Source organism: Neltuma alba, unplaced genomic scaffold (genome assembly GCF_004799145.2).
Source record: "Neltuma alba isolate B1F8T4 unplaced genomic scaffold, ASM479914v2 tig00011729_pilon, whole genome shotgun sequence".
Lineage (NCBI taxonomy): Eukaryota > Viridiplantae > Streptophyta > Magnoliopsida > Fabales > Fabaceae > Neltuma > Neltuma alba.
The window spans coordinates 203,385-222,798 of NW_021636357.1; the positions used below are offsets into that span (position 1 = coordinate 203,385).

Genomic DNA, 19,414 nt, shown 5'->3' on the forward strand with positions numbered 1-19,414 from the left:
ACTTTTTATTAGAAAACGGACTTTTGCCTTAGCTAATGTTTGGCTGTTTTCTTGGCATTAATACTCTGTTTGAAATGACTTATAAGTAGCTTTTCAATCTTAATTTATAAAATACAAGATAAGTATGTAAGAAAAATTTTATCTCAACTCACGTGAAACATGCTCATCAGAGTTTTTAATGGTGAATCCAACAAATTGTAAGTATAGAAAACACAAATAAAACACACATGAAAAAAGTTAGTTTTGTAAACCCCCGTTTAGAATAGCTTTTGATAAAAGTAAGTTCGAGCGTGTTTGGGATCACGTTTGGAAGCCCGAACGTGCATTCCAACCGGAGAAGTAACAGGTGGGTTGAAAAATGATATTTAGATCCATGTTTTGTGCATCTGACTTCCGTCACTGAAACAAACTTATGTAATAAGCTCAAAAAAACTGTTTTTACTCAATCTGACCGGGAAAAAGTTACTTCTGTTACTGCTATCCCAAATACACCCCTTATCAGTTTAGCAAAAGTCCATCTTGCAAACTATAAGCCAAAAATAAGAGCCACTTCTCTACGTGGATTTCACTTAACTCATAGCCATATACATATAACAAAACTTGTTATTAGAGAAAATATATGAATTCTGCTTAATTTATTTACAGTTTCTTTTTAAAATGTGGAGACTACTGATCATCATCATCACGCTTGTCTCGTTTCCGGAATTCTTTGCTGGGAATTAATCTTGTACTCTTCTAGTTACTTCTCTCCTGGCCGGTAATGGTCTTGGATCAATATTCATATGGCTAATGAAGTTTTGGTTTGACTTTTGAGCAGCATAATGCCGCCATCTGCACAGCTCATTTGCGATAAAAACTTCTTCCATGTACGGAAAAACTTATGACCAGCTGAGCTAATTAAACAAGACAAGACTGTTCTTGTATTCCCTGTTCTTCATCATCTTATTATAGAATAATACACAAACTCAACAACTTTTAGTCAAATAACCAATAATTCTTAAACCCGTTCTATTGAAAAAGTAAATACATAAAGTGATTAATATGTATCATGTATGTGTGATGAGCTTAACAAACAATAATGGAAATGATGAAGAGTGCTCTATGTGTGTGTGCATATATTCATCTGATTCTATTTATAAGTCACTTCCAACATATTTCACACAAATCAAAGAAAACATTAAATTTCATTAACTCTCATTTAAAATTCAACAACTTTTTAACTTTATCCCTCTTTAATATATATTATACCTCATGTAAATAAAATCCACATAATAATAAATGAAGAATAAAATTACATGTCTATACAAAAAATTTCTCACGATACTTTATAAATATGATCAAAAAATATTTTCTCTCTCTGCCCTATAAATAGGACCAGAGGAGTATACATCAAGCTTTCTGGTGGAGAAGGATCACATCAGAAGAAAAGAAATGGACTTTTGAGAAGAGCAAATAAGAATGGGAGTGGATTTGCAGGTGATAATGTTAGTGGAAGTGCAGGCAAATTTCCGTTAAGCTTGCCATGACCGGGTTCCTTAATTGGCTAAGGATGATAAAGTGTCAAATTACAATAAATCAAATCCCAACACTCTCCAATCAATTGGATTATGAGTCAGATATCCATCTACATATACATATATGCACCGCATTATATGTGTGTGTGTGTCCATTTCCGCTTTCACTACTAATTATGTGGCCATATCTACAAAGGGGTTTTTCTTTTTGTCAAAATTTCACCGTACATCACATTATATGTACTTGTGACCCCTCATATTGTACGGAAATTGCATTCTTTTCCAAGTTGCGATGTATAATTTCTTAAAAGTTATTTTCAAAGTAAAACATATGGACAAATTAATGATCATCATCAACATAATTATTGGCTCCTTTTGTGTTTAAGGCGGGACTCATGGCCACGTGTCCTTGTGTAAACATGATTACAGTATGAGAAGCACATTCACAGCGACGGAATCACGTAAATTAATGAAATTTGCATTGCGATGAAAAGCTGATCTTATTTTGACCTAAGAGTACTTAACAAATACAAATTTGTAGTCAGTTTGTTGAAGTCTCGCCTGTGTTACGTCTTTTTTTTTTTGGGCCAACGTATGCTCCGTCTTTATAATCATACTTAAATAATTTTTTTCACTTTTTAAAGCGTACAAGAAATAGAACATTTGAAACGTCAGCAAAGAAAATGCGCTGTGATAAATTAATGTGAATTTTGTTGTTTATTTAATTAACAATTAACAAGTACATATGAAAACTTGTCTAAGAAGTTGAAAAGGCGTGATATCAAATTTGCTTAATTGCCGTGATAAAATTACCAGTACAGCCTTAATTAGCATACAAGATGGAACCAGCAGAGCCATTCATAATTTGGGCAGTGCAGAGTTTTATACATACATCCACATAAACATATGCACACACATATATCTGTGTGTGTGATATATATATATATATATGTATATATATAAAAGAGCGGGGGGGGGGACAGGGAGAGAGAGCCCTGAACAAAGAAATAGAGATAATATGGGATTGACGTAGTGTTCAATAGACAAAACCCACTTACTCGTGAATGGATCATGAAGCTGTAAACAATATACGAACATATAAAAGGAATAGTTAGAATTTACTACCTCTGTTGCTTAACATTAGAGCTATATAACTAATTTGTAGATGTCAAAAAAATTAGTTAAGTTGGTTATTTATAATAAATAAATATTATTCTCTCTAAAATATTCTTATTAATTGCATGCATTTAAATTATATTTTAACATTAACATGCAATCACATAGGAATTACTTAAGAAAAAAATAGATAAATATCAGAGACAATGTAGATTAAAATCTTATATTTATTACTGAATTAAATATTTAAGCCAGTTCTTATATTAAGAAGGGAACTGATAGTGATTTTGAGAACTTTGTATTTGATTCTATGAACCCAGAGGTAATATTATGGATGAGCTAGCTAGTGGCGACCAGCTCATGAGCAAAGACATCATACCCGAAGATAATTAATTGATGAATTTTGGCATAATCATATATATTCATTTAGGTATGTTATGTGGAAAAAGCTAGAATAATCTCTCCCTGTCCCTTTTTTTCTTAATTTTTTGATTATCTGTTTGGTATAAGAATGAGAAGAGTGGGAAAAAAAAAAAAAGAAGTAAGGAGAGGATATGAATGGGTCTTCACATTCTACCCAAGCATGAGATATTTTACGGTTTTCAATGTAAAATCAAACATGCTCAAAATATAATAAAGCACATATCGGTTTCCTAGAGCATGAATATATATGCAGGTGATAACGACATAATCATTTAGCTTCAATATAAGCTCGCATACACAACGTCTTCTTTCTTTACATTATTATTATTCTATAAAGATAAAACCAACTAATAAGAGGATGCACTTGGATGGATAATACTAGTAATAGTTTAGGAAGCCAGTTAGATATTTATTAGATATTTTGATTACTGGTTACTCCTTCGTCCTTAATATAGGACTCAATTTTGAGTTGATTTTGGTCCTAAATATAAGACTCATTCCTCATATTTATCAATTTTCTCTAAATTACCCCTATGAATACTCCCTCAACTATAATCAAGTAGAAGAGGAAGAGGAGGTATTAAGAAAGATGATTATGGTGTTTTAGGAAAAATGTGTCACTTTTCTTATAATTAACTAACTTACCTAACTTTCTTAATCTAATCAAATTAGTTAAATGAGTCTTATATTAAGGACCGGAGGAGTATTTAAGATGGTAAGTTCACTTGATCATCGTCTGTGAGCCAATCTATTCGGTCTCTATTTTAAGGTTTTTTGTTTAGCATTCAGAGATCTTCGCTTGAAATTTAATAATGGGAGACGTCCTGTCTACTGCTGTGCCAGGTATAATATTGCTCCAATTAAGTCTGAAATTAGATTCAAACGAAGTAATTATTATGCTCAAAGTGATAGGAAACTTCTTCTAAGCAAAGCAAAAATTAGTGTAATGATGCTAATAGAAAGGCAATGATTATTATTAGTTCGATGCAGGATCGTGGTTAGGCCACCAAATGATTTCAGTCTTAGGCGGTGAAAGTGCAGATTTTTAAGACTAGACTCGTATTAGACCAGATAAAATTTAAATATTAACCAATGGAGATTGGAGATTGGATCTAACCAAAGGAGCTAGTCCCTCACAACGTGGCGAACCAATATTTGAATTTTTATTAAGAAATGTGTTTACATTTAATGCCTGACAGTGTGTCAAATAGAATTCCCTGCAATAAAAAGATACCTATATTTAAAAAAAAATTAAATATTTATTACATTGCTCACAAATAACTTATAAATAATATTATATATATTAGAAGTATTGAATAAATAACTTGTCGAGGTTTAGAAAAGCAGTCATTCTTTATGAAACGTGTCGCGAATTATTTTTTCCCACTGAATGCGCCCCCAGTATTTAAATATAATATATATATTTTTAATAATTTAGACCAAAATAAATATCACAAAAACTCCCTATATTTAGGAGAAGAAATAAAGGGAATGTGGAAGGTGGAATTAGAAAGTGGGCAGACAAATGGAGTCACAGGAGGCACCCTCTCGCCCTTATCACGGGCGTCGAAGTCAATGTGGATCCTCCACTTCTCCCATCCCATTTCCTCGTTTTTCACCTCTTTATTTTGTCCTCTTGTTCTGCTTATAGCTCATAAGGGTGAGTATTCGGTTTTTCGGTTCAGTTATCGGTGATAATTGAATTAACCAAATAACCGAATAGAGCAAATTTTAAACACCGAATCGAAACCAATAACCTAACTAATCATAACCGAATTAATCGAAATATTTATATTCGGTCAACCGATTAACCGAAATATATAAATATGAAAGTGATTTTAAATTAATAATGATAATAAAACACAATTACAACCATTAATTAATAAATATTTCATCATTTAATGTGATTTATTACAATAATATTTATTATAACCATATTTATTGAATATAAATATATTTAAAGAGTTTACATAAATCCACATATATATTTATTATAATAATATTTATTAAAAATAAATATATAATATATTTATTTTGGTTTTTCGGTTATAACCGAATTCTTTTTCTACTAACCGAACTGAACACCAAAACTGAATTATTACAAAAATAAAAACCGAATATATAACCAAAAACCGAAATAACCGAATTGAAAAACCGAAATTAAATTCGGTTTGGTTTAGTTTTCGGTTACGGTTCAATTTTGCTCACCCCTAATAGCTCAGTTGCACGTGTCACTGTCATAAAAAGTACTACTCTATCGTTGGATCCTTTTAACTAAATTTTACAGTTTACAAAAAAAATTAAAATTAGTTAAAAGCAATTAATATGTAGCAAATACATTTTTTTTTCAAATATACCCCTATATAAATGGATAAATATAAGAGAGTAACAGTGAGATAAGTAAAGAAAGAGAATGTATTAAATACATTAAATTAGAAGTAAAATGAGCAATATCATATTAAATGCTCAGACAAACTCAAAGAGGATTTTATAAAAAGGGACAAACCCATTCAAAAAATTGGATCTTATAATAAGGGACAGAGGGAGTAACTCCACATATCAAAACCCATGTTTTCCCAGAAATATTGCAATTTTTTTCTAATAAAATATCCTCTTATTAGAAGTAATACTACCTCCAGTTCTAATTATAAGAGCCAGTTGACTAATTTAAGGAGATTAAAAAAGTAAGTTGAGTTAGTTATTTGTCCTAAATAGGTGTTGTCTTTCCTAAAATATCTTTACTAATCAAGTGTATTGACTAGAACTATCATTGTTAGAAGGGTTACTTTGGAAAAAAAAAAGTATAAATATGAGAGACAAAGTGGATTGGAGTCTTATATTTAGGATCAAAATAAAAATCAAACAGAGTCTTATATTAAAGACCGGAGGTAGTAATATTTAAAGCATACCAGGTACAAAATGTGAACATTTTTTCTAGTAGAATTTGAATTTTTATTTATCACGTTCATGAGTGATTAATTCACTTCACTAGACTCAACAACCATGTTTCCCCCCCCCCCCAAAAAAAAAAAGAGCATGTCATTGCTTTTCGGCATTAATGGATATTGACTAAAAATGGCCTGAACAAATAATATTGGGTTGGATCCTATTGATGGTCCATGAATATTCTGCTCTTTGAAAGTGGATCATGTTTCAAGTCCCCACCATCAAATGGCTTACAATAAAAGCCCAGTTACCTAACTAATCTGTTTAAATTCCCGCAGAAAACCATGAAGTTGTGTTGTTTGTAACACACCAGTACTGTAAAAACTACATGTACTCATGTCGAATACATAAGATGATACTAGTTTCAGTAATAAATATAAGAACCAGACAAAAAATTATTTTTATCTTAGATATAATATTTTAGTCTATTTTGTTTTTAAAAATTTATGTTTTTCTAAAAGTATCTTTATTAATTTCACAATGTACATAATTAAAAAGAATATTGTAAAAAAAAACGTGTTTGTTACATAAGTTTGAAAGTGAAATACTGCTCTTTTTGCCTGGGGCATGACATCTGATTTAATCAGCCCTCAAAAATTTTTACTGAAATGAAGTAGTAAATACAAATTCAAACAACTGTTGTAAGTATAAGAATATCAATTGTAATTCATTGAAAACAAGTTATAAAACTTAAATGTCTTACTTATATTAAAATAATGCGTATCTGTTGTGTTTTATAATTCTGGGAACGTAAGGTTTGCATTGATATCATTTTTCAAAGGAATTTATTAGAGGCTCCAATATGTATTTTTTCTTAGATTAATCTAATTATATAATTATTTAATATTAAATAAAATATAAACATATAAGTACAAAAATAAAACGAGCTTCGCTAACCACCCTGGGTTAAGTCCGGCCCGGCCCGCTTCGATGCTGAAAAATTGAAATGGGAAATATCTGTAACCTGATCCAACGGCTCTTAACAATTCGAACATTCTGGAAGAAACCGAAACCCTATAACCATACAATGTTTAGCCCGCTGACTCTTCAACTTGCCTTTGAAGCTGCAAGGTTTGCCTGGAGGCTGTGGTTTTGATCCTCTCTGGTACTCTTTGCTTCTCGCCAACACAACCAACGTAGAGCAATGGCCGGCAAAGGAGAGGGTCCTGCTATTGGCATCGATCTAGGAACCACGTACTCATGCGTCGGAGTCTGGCAACATGACCGTGTCGAGATTATTGCCAACGACCAGGGTAACCGGACTACGCCGTCTTACGTGGCATTCACCGACTCAGAGCGTTTGATCGGTGATGCCGCCAAGAACCAAGTTGCCATGAACCCTACGAACACCGTCTTTGGTAAGATCTGCTACCCAACCTTCCTTGCGTTGAACTTTCTATTACTGCCCCTGTTTGCTCATTGGGATCCGAGTTCCCTTCTTAGATTCAATGTGATTGCAGACTTGCTCTTACGTCCGTTGGTCGTGACTTTAGTGATAGTTATATTAGATAAATGATTTTGAAACTACCAGTTTCAATTTCACCTGATCCAGTGGTTGTAGCTATTCGCTGTATTTGTTGCTTCATTATTTTAGTTACTTGCCTTTGTTGTCAACTGTCTGATAGAATAGATCTAGGTTTCTTGCAGTTTTCCTCTTATGATCTGTTTTTGTCTTTAAGTCTAAGACATCCCGACTATGTTGATCATACTAAAATGAAGCGGTTAGTGATGAATCTAATGCTGGAATCTGCCGTACTTGTTAGTGGATTTGAATTTTTTTTTTTTACCCACACTGAAATTTGTGTAATGCTTTGTACTTCCCGATTTCTCTTGTACTGAATTCATGATTTCATAGTTTATCATAACTTTCGTGATGGACAATGTATTGATGATTTCATTTCATCAGATGCGAAGAGGTTGATTGGTCGTAGATTCTCCGACGCATCTGTTCAAAGTGACATCAAGTTATGGCCTTTTAAGATCATTTCTGGCGCTGCTGAAAAGCCAATGATCTCAGTCAACTACAAGGGTGAAGAGAAGCAATTTGCTGCGGAAGAAATATCTTCAATGGTTCTGATGAAGATGCGTGAGATTGCTGAGGCCTACCTTGGCTCCGCAATCAAGAACGCTGTGGTTACTGTCCCTGCTTACTTCAATGACTCCCAGCGCCAAGCTACCAAGGATGCTGGTGTCATTGCCGGCCTTAATGTCATGAGAATTATCAATGAGCCTACGGCTGCTGCCATTGCTTATGGGCTTGACAAGAAGGCAACAAGTGTTGGCGAGAAGAATGTCTTGATTTTTGATCTGGGTGGTGGTACTTTTGATGTTTCTTTACTCACTATCGAAGAGGGTATCTTTGAGGTGAAAGCCACAGCCGGGGACACTCATCTCGGAGGTGAGGATTTTGATAACAGGATGGTTAACCACTTTGTGCAGGAATTCAAGAGAAAGAACAAGAAGGACATCAGTGGCAACCCCAGAGCACTTAGGAGGCTGAGAACTGCATGTGAGAGGGCTAAAAGAACACTATCTTCCACTGCGCAGACCACCATTGAAATTGATTCGCTGTATGAGGGAATTGATTTCTATGCCCCCATCACTCGTGCCAGATTCGAGGAGCTTAACATGGATCTCTTCAGAAAGTGCATGGAACCAGTTGAGAAATGTTTAAGGGACGCTAAGATGGACAAGAGGAGTATTCATGATGTGGTTCTTGTCGGTGGATCCACAAGAATTCCCAAAGTTCAGCAACTTCTCCAAGATTTCTTTAATGGGAAGGAGCTCTGCAAGAGCATCAATCCTGACGAGGCGGTTGCATATGGTGCTGCTGTCCAGGCTGCTATCTTAAGTGGTGAAGGCAATGAGAAGGTCCAGGATCTTCTGCTCTTGGATGTGACCCCTCTCTCACTTGGCTTGGAGACTGCCGGTGGGGTGATGACTGTGTTGATCCCCAGGAACACTACTATCCCAACAAAGAAGGAGCAGGTTTTCTCAACCTATTCTGACAACCAACCTGGTGTGTTGATCCAAGTCTATGAAGGTGAGAGGACTCGAACTCGGGATAACAATTTGTTGGGTAAGTTTGAACTGTCTGGCATTCCTCCTGCTCCTAGAGGAGTCCCACAAATTACAGTGTGCTTTGACATTGATGCCAATGGTATCCTAAATGTTTCCGCTGAGGATAAAACTACTGGCCAAAAGAACAAGATCACCATCACAAATGATAAGGGCAGATTGTCAAAGGAAGAGATTGAGAAGATGGTTCAAGAAGCTGAGAAGTACAAATCTGAGGATGAGGAGCACAAGAAAAAGGTAGAAGCAAAGAATGCGTTGGAAAACTATGCATACAACATGAGGAACACCGTGAGGGATGAGAAAATTGCTGGAAAACTTGATCCAGCTGACAAGAAAAAGATCGAGGATGCCATTGAGCAAGCTATCAATTGGCTGGACAGCAACCAGCTTGCAGAGGCAGATGAGTTTGAAGATAAGATGAAAGAGTTGGAAAGCATATGCAATCCTATCATCGCCAAGATGTACCAGGGTGGTGCTGCGCCTGACATGGGTGCTGCTATGGATGACGATGCGCCTCCTTCTGGCGCAGGTGGTGCTGGCCCCAAGATTGAGGAAGTCGACTAAATGTTGTTGCTCAAATTTCCATGTTTTGCATCTGATTTATTTTATTTTAGGTCTTGTATTTGTTTTTTGCTCTTTTCAGATACAAGCATTTAATTCTGCTGCCGGAAGCCACTTTTAGGCATAACGTTTTATGATTTGTTTGGTTTTCATCGGACAACAGGGCACTGGATTAATTATAATATATTCTGCTTTGAAGTAGCTCGCCTAAGTTGTGTTGCTCGAGTGTCTATTTTATTTTCAAGAGAGTTGTTATGAATTTACTTAATGTTCATCTTTTGATGTGAGTTTGATCGCCAGTAATAGCAAGTATATGGACTTGAGAATGTCTTATTCATATATTTGGTATTGGTCAACCTATCCCTATTTGCCCTTGGGTGAAACGAGCAGCCCATAGATCGTAAATGTAAAATTTGTTCTTTAGATATAAAATTCATTTTTAGTATGGTTTATACTATAAAATAAGTCTTATATTTTAGGATCAGAGGGGCTAATTTCTATCACTTTTGAGGAGGGCGGGGCATCAAATAATTTTGTTGTTGTCTTCGTTTTTAATTTGCATTAATTTTGATCCTTAAAGAAATTATTTGCATAAATATATTTACTTTCTGAGTTCTAAACTTTGATCCTGCAACGACAGAGAAAAGACAGAGAAAGATGGGGAATTAGCAGCCGAATTAGAGAGAGGCAAAGGCGGCGCAGCGGAAGGGGTGAGGGTGACGGGTGAGGGGAGGGCCAATAGGAAAAAGGAAAGGGGAGAATCGCCAAGTACAAACATCAGGTCAGGCGGCTTTGCAATTCCGAATATTCTGGTCCCCATAATTCCCCCGCATACATCCTCCATAAATATTAATATAACCCTCTCATTTAATTAATTTTTGTTACTGTATTTAATGTTTTTAATCTCATAATTTAAGAAATGCGTTGAAGCTAACTTTATATTCAGACAAAAGCTGCATGTAATTGACATAAAATACAATGGTTCTTCGACACAAGTATACTGCTAGTGTTTTTTTTTTAATATATTCAATTTTTAAGAAATAAAATCTACTCTCTAATAAAATATAAGACTTAATTAATCAATTCATGAAAATTAAAAAAAAATTGATTAAGTTGTTGTTTGCTTTATCACATGAGAATTACATGTCATATTCTCCTGCCAATTGGACCATTTCTTCACAGTTAGTCATTCCTAACATTTTCGACCTTATGACTGGACGTTAAAAAACATATTGAAAAAAAAAAACTAAATATCATTTAGTTACAAAGCCTCGACGATTTCTTCCTCATGAAAATTAAAAAAAATTGATTAAGTTGTTTGCTTTATCACATGAGAATTACATGTCATATTTCTCCTGCCCAATTGACCATTCTTCACAGTTAGTCTTCCTAACATTTTCGACCTTATGACTGGACGCTTAAAAACATATTGAAAAAAAAAAACTAAATATCATTTAAGTTACAAAGCCTCGACGATTTCTTCCTCCTCAAATTAATCACTCTTAATATTTTCATCTCATTCTTAGATCACTTGATAATTTTTTTTTTTGCCACACATTTAAGTTGTCTCCTGTGGCGATATTTGAACTAACAATATCTTAATGATATCATTCTTCGGGTGCAGGACCAAGGAAGCAAAAGATATACTGATCCGATCTTTAATATAAATATTAGTTGTAAATATAATTTTTATTTTTCATATTTATTATTTTTTAAATTATCCTTATTAACTCTCAATCATAATTAAGTAAGAAGGAGAGGAAAAATATTAATAAAAATGATTATGATCTTTAAAAAAAGCATAGCACATTTTAATAATTAACTAACTTATAGAACTATATTAAATAGTAAGGACAAAAGAGGAGTGGCAAATACTACCATGAATAAGAATTGTCACTCATTTCACTAAGCCGGTGTTGAATTTTTATACATCAAACGTCAGGTTCGTTTTGGTGCGTGGTATTCAAAATACCCTATTTCCTAGTCTCAATCATAATTATCATTCTCAGGTCAAAAAAGTCATAATCATCATTCGACTGAATGATCATATGTCAAAGGTATCGATTCACGTGTTTCTTTCCTACTTCAGAATTCCATAAAATACCCCAATAATAATCTCATTAATACAGACAAAATGTTTATAGATATCACAGAACAAAAGTTAGTAAAATAATGATGAAACAAGGACCATTCTAGCAACTAACAACCCTACAGAGTTTTTCCCAAAATGCCTAGCGTCTGATCTCAACCTCAAGTCAACTTGAGATCATTGCCACCTAGATGAGGACGAAGACAAACGCGCACTTCGTGTTCTTGAGGTTCTGCACTGAGTTTTGGCACCATAATCTCTAGAACCGAACCTGGCCCATCATAGTATGCTTCTATGTTTGCATCTTCCGGAATTCTGGTCGACAGTGCAATTTCTCTTACAAACTCCCCGGGAGGACAGTGCTCACACGACGGATCCGAAAGCTTGAAAGTTCTGTCCTGTCTCTTGATAAACGGCTTTCCCGATGTGCTAACACAGGACACCTTAATGATCCCTCTAGTGAGAGTGTTCCTCCAAGAGACTTTGACGCTCCCCAGATCCACAAAGGGCAAGCTGATAATGATCAGGTAGCTTCCTTCATCCTCGTAGATTGTTTTCGCCGCTGTTACGGGTCCATAAACATTCTTCATCACCCCACTAAAGTCACTCAACCAGTGTGGCTCACTAGGATGCATTTCCATGTCTGGAATCCGATCTGATGGAGGATTCACAGCCAAGTAACATTCCTCCTTGTTTCCAGGAGGGAAAAAGTCCTTCCGCCTCTTGCTGCCCACAGTAGACAGGTCCATCGCATCACCATTACTATGGTTAGCTGGATGAGTTGATAAATTCAGCCCAGATCCATTCAGCAGCTTCTTTGAGGGCCCATTGGAAGCATTCTTGGTTGTGGGATGTGGTCTCTCGAGCTCAAAATCTGTGTTGGGGAGATTTCGCCAGGTACTGAAGTCACTTGCCTCAAGAGGGATGATGAAATTCAAGTCCCTGCCTGTGAGTTCCATCCACCTTTTCCGATCATCCTCATCAAGACCCATGAGATTAGGGGAAGGAACAACTTCAATGCCATGCAGACACTGGGGGTTTGAGAGTCCCCTGTAATGTTTTCGTTGCATCCGGTGGGATCGAACAAAACCCTTTTCGACGCTAAACGGAAATGGACGCTCTCCCTGGCGAGAATGACCATTCATGTAACTCCTTAGCTGCATCTTACCCAGTGCATTCTCAGGCCTCTCCTTGAAAACCCACATGTACATGTTTTCCATGTCATGCTGAACCATGAAAACATCAAGCTTGAGATCTGATTTGTCAAACCCTGTAACACCATTGCCGTCCCTGACAATCTTGGCCTTGGACTTGTCATTTAACGCAGGCTTGAAGTAGAAACTGAAGAAGAACCAAGCACCCCATATACTATCAACCCGCTTGGCAAATTTCCTTCCACTTTTGGGAATGTTAAGGAAACTCTCAGTCTCATAGCCTTGAGTTCCGAGACCAACATCCAAAATATCACAAGCATCAGAATTCCATGGCTGTGGGGGAGGACTGCGTTCTGCTGAAAGAGGCAAATTGATATCTGGTGGACCTGAAAGAATGATCTGGCGATTCATCTCCAAATCGAGTTCCTCATGGGAAGAAGCACTTGAATCCATGGATAAGAGCGTGGAAGGGTGATGATTCTCCATAGACAAAGATGTGAGACGCGAATCACCCATGCTACCTCATCTGGCTGATGAGTTGTATTGCTGGTCGGTTCAATGTTGGCATCGCAAAACAATTCAAGAAAACAGCCGTATGAAAACCTTCATATTAATCCCCACTATATCTCCCCTCCATCGACGCCCTAGATTTATTAATCACATAACAAAACCCTCACACACCCACGTATAATGAAAGAGGGAGAGAAAAGAAATGAAAGAATCCAACAAGATAAACTCCAGAAATTTAATCTATGAGATAAATTAGAAGAACATCTGTATACTTTCAAATATACATATATTTTTCAATTAGGGTTCTATGAAGGAAGACCAAGAGATGAGGAATGGACATGGATAGGGCGATATAAGTCTCTTCAATCTCTACTCAGGGAGAGGGAGGAGGAAGTTTCGAAAACGCTACAGGAATACTACATCTAAACCAGGCACAAGAATTTCTATGAATCCTCCAAAATCAGGTGGGAAACAGAGAATCAAGACCCTCAGATCCATAAAGATGAAATCCGAATTCTATTTCTTTTCGGCCGACATATTCTTTGAAAACTGAAAAGGAAAAGGAACTAAAAATACAGAGACCCAATGAGAAAATCAGAGGGGGATCTTTAAAGATTACCTTTTAGGATAAGCATCGGAGAAGCGAGAAGAAGAAGAAGAACATCCACAGCCGACGATGATGATATTATCCATCAAGTCATCGACAACCATATTTCCCACTCCTGACCTTTCACTATATTTTTGCCCAGAAAATAATCAAAACACCGATTTTTCCTCCTTGTTTCTTCTTCCTCGATCCGTCAAAAGAAACAGAGAAGAGTATGAAGGTGTGAATAGAGGAAAAAAGGAGGGCCTGTGGGTTGCGTCTCAATATAACAACAGGTTTCCTGGGATAAAGCCTTCACTAGATAGCACACACCTCGTACCCTCGTTTGTTAACGGTGACGGTGCACTACTCTTGGGTTCCTCGTTTCCAAATTAGAAAAATCAAAAAAGTTTCTTGCTTTAATTTTAGATTCAGACTCGTTTAAACTGACCCCTAAAGAGACGCCAACACCGAGCTCATGAAGTATCAAAATAAAATCATTAATTAAATGGATTAGAAACTAAGCATTGATACTGATATCCATTATCCAGGCCGTGGATGTTTCTGTGTAACTTTAAATCCTTTGCAATACTGCTTTGATAATACCAATTTAAATTAATTATTTAAATAAATAAATATCTTCTTTCTTATAATATTTTTACTAATCATGTGTATTAGTTAAAATTATCGTGCAGATACTATAAGAACTACTTTTTAAAAAAATAGTTAAATATAGAGATAAAGTAGGTTAAAGTTCTTATATTTATAACTAAATTAAAAGTCAAACTAGTTCTTATATTAAGGGTTGGAAGTAGCACTCTATAAGAGAGAGATAATTACATTTTTTATGGTGTAATTACTTATAAATAAAATTTGAAAAATCTTAATCCCTCGTGTTTTTAAAATAAGAATTTATCTCCTAGATTTATCGTTTTGCTTGGCTGCTTCACTTCACTGGTGAACACGCGCACACCTATGAATTTAATGTTACATGGGAAATTTTTTAATTTGCATAAATTTATCTATGCATTGAGGAGAAAATATTGGTCAGAAAAGAAGCGGAAAAAAATATTGTGAATATACTACCTTCGGTCCTAATCATAAAACTTCATTTATAATCTGCAAATGAGATATTATAGTATTCTTCCGGTCCTTAATATAAGACTTATTTAACTAATTTGACTAGATTAAAAAAGTAGGTAAATTAGTTAATTATAAAAAATATAACATGTTTTTCCTCAAATATCATAATCATGTTCCTTAATATCCTCCCTCCATCTGGTTGAGAAAGTATCCATAAGGATAATTTAGAAAAAACTGATAAATATGATAAATAGGTTTTATATTTAATACTAAAATCAATTCACTAATTAGATCTTATATTAAGAACCGAAAGAATAATATTTTAAATTTAAATAGAGATTTGAAAGAGATGGGCGGAGGAAGTGCGGGGGGCTGATTGGTGGAGTGGGGCTATCAGAGGGCTGATAAGGGGAAAGTGGGATTACTTTGGCGGTGGCAAGCGATGCATCGTTGGGTTATGTTGCGTGGGAGATATTTTCCATTTGGGGTTTCTCAGGTTTGACAAAGGGCGGCTAGGGTTCAATTATCTGCTTATAAAATTTCTATAATTGCTGCTTTTATACTTTTTTTTTATTATATCTTATGTTTACTTTAATATAAGTCACAACTTACAATGTTTATGCCACCACGCACCTATAATTGACATTAGTATAATCCCCCATTCCAACTTTTAATAATTCCCCCTTTCCAGCTCACCACAAAATTGACCCCCCTCCCCTACCCCCTTCACATGCTTTATTTTGTTTTTTAAACTATTAAACATATAATTTTTTTTTTATTGAAAGTGCCTTCCAAACCCTATTGTTTGTCTCGATAAAAATTCAAGACTCGGATCGCTACACTATATTATGAAAAATTAGTTTCTTTCACTTAAACTTTTTTTACACACTATTTTAAGATTTTCCAAAACTTCTATAGAATTCTCATATCTCTAGTAAATATAAAGGAAAAGAAGAATGGTTTATACGATGAAAGGCAAATTCAACAATAATATGAATTTGAGAAAAATTTAAAAAAATAATTTGAATTTAAATAAGAGGATGATTGAAGATAAAGATAACCTCCTAGCTTTTTTTTTTAACGAAATTTCAATTTAAATTTCAAATAAAATGATCAAATCTAAGTCATGTTTAGATTTTTTGGATCTTAATTTGTGAATATGAAAAGAAAAAAGTGGGAATATTTTACAAAAAAAAAAAAAGAAACAGAAGCCGCAAAAAGGTTAGAGAGTGTCTTTGAAATAAAAATTTAAACATAACTCTCTAATTTTTTGAAAGTGAAGATTTAATTCGAAAATAAAAAAAAGAAGTTTAAATAAATCTAGATTAAATGGTTTGGGTTTCATTTTAATTTTAGGGGCGCGAGTAAAAGAAAACAAAGAAAAGAAAGTATAAAGAGGCTTGAGGCAGAAGAGTTTTTTTTTTTTTTTGGGCCAAAGAGGCAGAAGAGTTTTGATTTGTAAATAATTATAGGCGGCGTGATGATGAGATGATTGGAGGAATCATATAGCCTTTCCTTTCTGCCGAACGCCGTAGAGACACTCTCGTTCCGTATCATTTCCGCCTAATACGCTACACGCGCATTCCTTCCCTTCTTTAGTCGTATTCCGTACGAGGTATCCCTTTTCTTGGGCTTCCGCCGGCCCATTCCAAATCATTCTCCAGTCTTCCCCCTGTCCTCTTATCTTATCACGCCCCACGCGAGTTCCCTTATTCCCGCCTTTCTCAATACGTGGTCCCCCAGAACGTTTCATATCCATAGCAAAGTATTCATATTTAATCTTCAATAATATCTAAAATAAATTTGTTTTTGCTAGAAAGATACTCCTTCAGTCCTTAATATAAGACTCATTTAACTAATTTGATTAGATTAAGAAAGTTAGATAAGTTAGTTAATTATAATAAGTATGACATGTTTTTCCTAAAACACCATAATCATCTTTCTTAATACCTCATCTACATCTTCTACTTGATTATGGTTGAGAGAGTATCAATAGGGGTAATTTAGAGAAAATTGATAAATATAAGAAATGGGTCTTATATTTAGGACTAAAATCAACTCAACAATTGGGTCCTATATTAAGAACTGAAGAACTACATATATTTAGCAAAAGTAAAAGTTACCAAAATTTACACAAAAATTTTTATTGAAAGGTGTGTCCACGTTTGTTACCTGATAATATTTTGAACAGTAGTACCTCAAATAAAGAGATACTCATGCCTAGAAAAATAAAATCACACAATTTTCTCATTTGTTTTCAAAATATGCTAAAACATTGATACTAATTATAAAATACGCATAAAAATTATTCAATATTGATTGTTTTTGCAGCCGGATAAAAACGGCTGATAAAAGAACGTTTTTTATGTAAACGAAATATATGAGAATATTTTCATAATAAAAATTACATGTATTATTTTGGTAATATAACATTAACTGGCAGTCCGACAGAGAATATTTACTTTTCTTAAATTATTGGAGGTATAATATCCCAATACTGCATGCCAGCCACTTGCGTATATTGTTATTGTGAACTGAAAATACCACGGCCTTTTATTTTAGATGGTCGCTTGAAGCTTGAGGGCGAATGCGATAAAATGGGATGAGTTGAAATTTTCAAAGTCAGCGGAGTAAAAACGTGCTCTGATTTGTTTCCTCACAGGTCCCATGCTTGTCGAAAAATATTCTCTCCTGTCTGCTTGAGCTAATTTGAATCAATTTAAAAATGTAAATAAATTAGTTATATATTTAGCTGTGTTGAATTATGCGTGAAGCTAATTAATTTAAAAGACTGATAAATATAAAAAATAAAATAGATTAAAGTTTTACATACAGAGCAAAATTTAACCTCCTAACAGCTACTGCTTTGGTCCCTTTTAGATCTAATTAGTTTAAGAAGTATGTTAATATTCATTGAAAGTAATAAATATACAACAAATGTACTTTCGTCTCCAAATCATATGCCCTGGCTTATAAGGAATTAGATGAGAGAGAGAAAATAATATGCAAAAGGGAGAAAATAATGTAATTAATTAGAAATAAAACTGGTAAAAATATGTTTAGTATTTAAATAATTCAAATTGATTTTTTATCAAAAAATAAAACTGAATCTTATAAAAAGAAGCGGATGAACTTAAAAATTTGAATTTTATAAAAAGGTATAACAGAAGTATTTAATATTGTATATTCATATTAAGGATTGGAGGTAATAATATCTAAAGAAAACAATTCGTTGATGTTTAAAGTCGGAAAGGATTTCTGTACATATTCCATGGAGGATTCCTATATGAAGAGGGCATCCTCGCTTCAGGCCAACTGGAACGCGTCTCTAGAGACGTGGGACTTCACTCCATCGGACAGCTGGGAATTCAACACGTGTCGGAGCACATGCTTACCGGATCTTCTCCTGCACGCGTCAACTTTTCGTCGGTATTGAGTAAATAACCCGGTTACATTGGTTATATGTTATATAGTGTCTGTTTGATAAGGCGCTTGAGGGAGTAGAAAATATTTCACAAAGATAGCAAGTAAGTTTGTAAATTTGAAAGTTATTTGTCTGACTTATGGGTTGAAAAGAAAAGAAAGCCTAACTCCAAGTTGTTTAATAATAGTGTCGTTGAATTCAACCACTTGTTTTAGGATTAGTCAATTCTATTTCTTGATAAGGGTGGGACAAAAAAAAAGATATAACTCAATCATATAGTGTTATCTTGACGTGGTGGAAGTTTAAAAAATGTTTTTTTAAATAGTATTGTAAAAACACTTAAAATTTACTTATAATTTATGTAAAAATCACTTTTTGGAGTTTAAAAATATGTTTGTCTTTATGTTTATATTGTTCTTATGCATTTCTCTCTATATTTTTTGTGCTTTCTAATCAGTTTTTAATTATCTATTTTTGACATTCTCTTAATTGAAAATAATTTTTAACCATTTTTATAATATTTTTAATTTTTAATATTACTTTTTATTTTATATTTATCTAAATTATGTAGAACATATCATCTAATTAATTATTTAATATTATTTGATTCAAAAATTTATATATTATTATGATTTCTAATTTAAATATATTTTATCGTTAATTATAACTTCTTCCTATTATAATAATTTAAAATTATTATATTTTGTAAATTTATATTTTTAATTTTTTTATTATTAAATAAAAGTCATATCCATTCTAGTCATTCTACAAATTAAATTTACTTATTTAATCATAATGTAAATAATTTTTTTATTTTACAAACTAACTTTTATAAAGGTCAATATAAATATAAATTACACTACTTGATCTAACTTTTACCTAATCTCATTTTTTTAAAAATCAAATTAAAAATAAGTTTCTTTTTTATCA

At 33.9% G+C, this 19,414-nt stretch overlaps 2 protein-coding genes across 2 annotated transcripts; one reads left to right on the forward strand and one right to left on the reverse strand.

Moving 5' to 3' along the window:
• The first annotated feature begins 7,061 nt into the window (after window positions 1-7,061).
• Window positions 7,062-9,643, forward strand: LOC114717295 (probable mediator of RNA polymerase II transcription subunit 37c). Its single transcript, XM_028902401.1, has 2 exons — window positions 7,062-7,357; window positions 7,906-9,643. Exons 1-2 carry the CDS (start codon window positions 7,144-7,146, stop codon window positions 9,639-9,641), a joined length of 1,950 nt encoding a protein of 649 aa, XP_028758234.1. The 5' UTR covers window positions 7,062-7,143; the 3' UTR covers window positions 9,642-9,643.
• Window positions 9,644-11,710: 2,067 nt separating this feature from the next.
• Window positions 11,711-14,238, reverse strand: LOC114717291 (uncharacterized). The gene is made up of 2 exons (XM_028902398.1): window positions 14,011-14,238; window positions 11,711-13,525 (listed from the first exon to the last, which is right to left on the reverse strand). The coding sequence occupies exon 2, from the start codon at window positions 13,395-13,397 to the stop codon at window positions 11,889-11,891; it is 1,509 nt and encodes a 502-aa protein (XP_028758231.1). The 5' UTR covers window positions 13,398-13,525; window positions 14,011-14,238; the 3' UTR covers window positions 11,711-11,888.
• Between the last annotated feature and the right edge of the window lie 5,176 nt (window positions 14,239-19,414).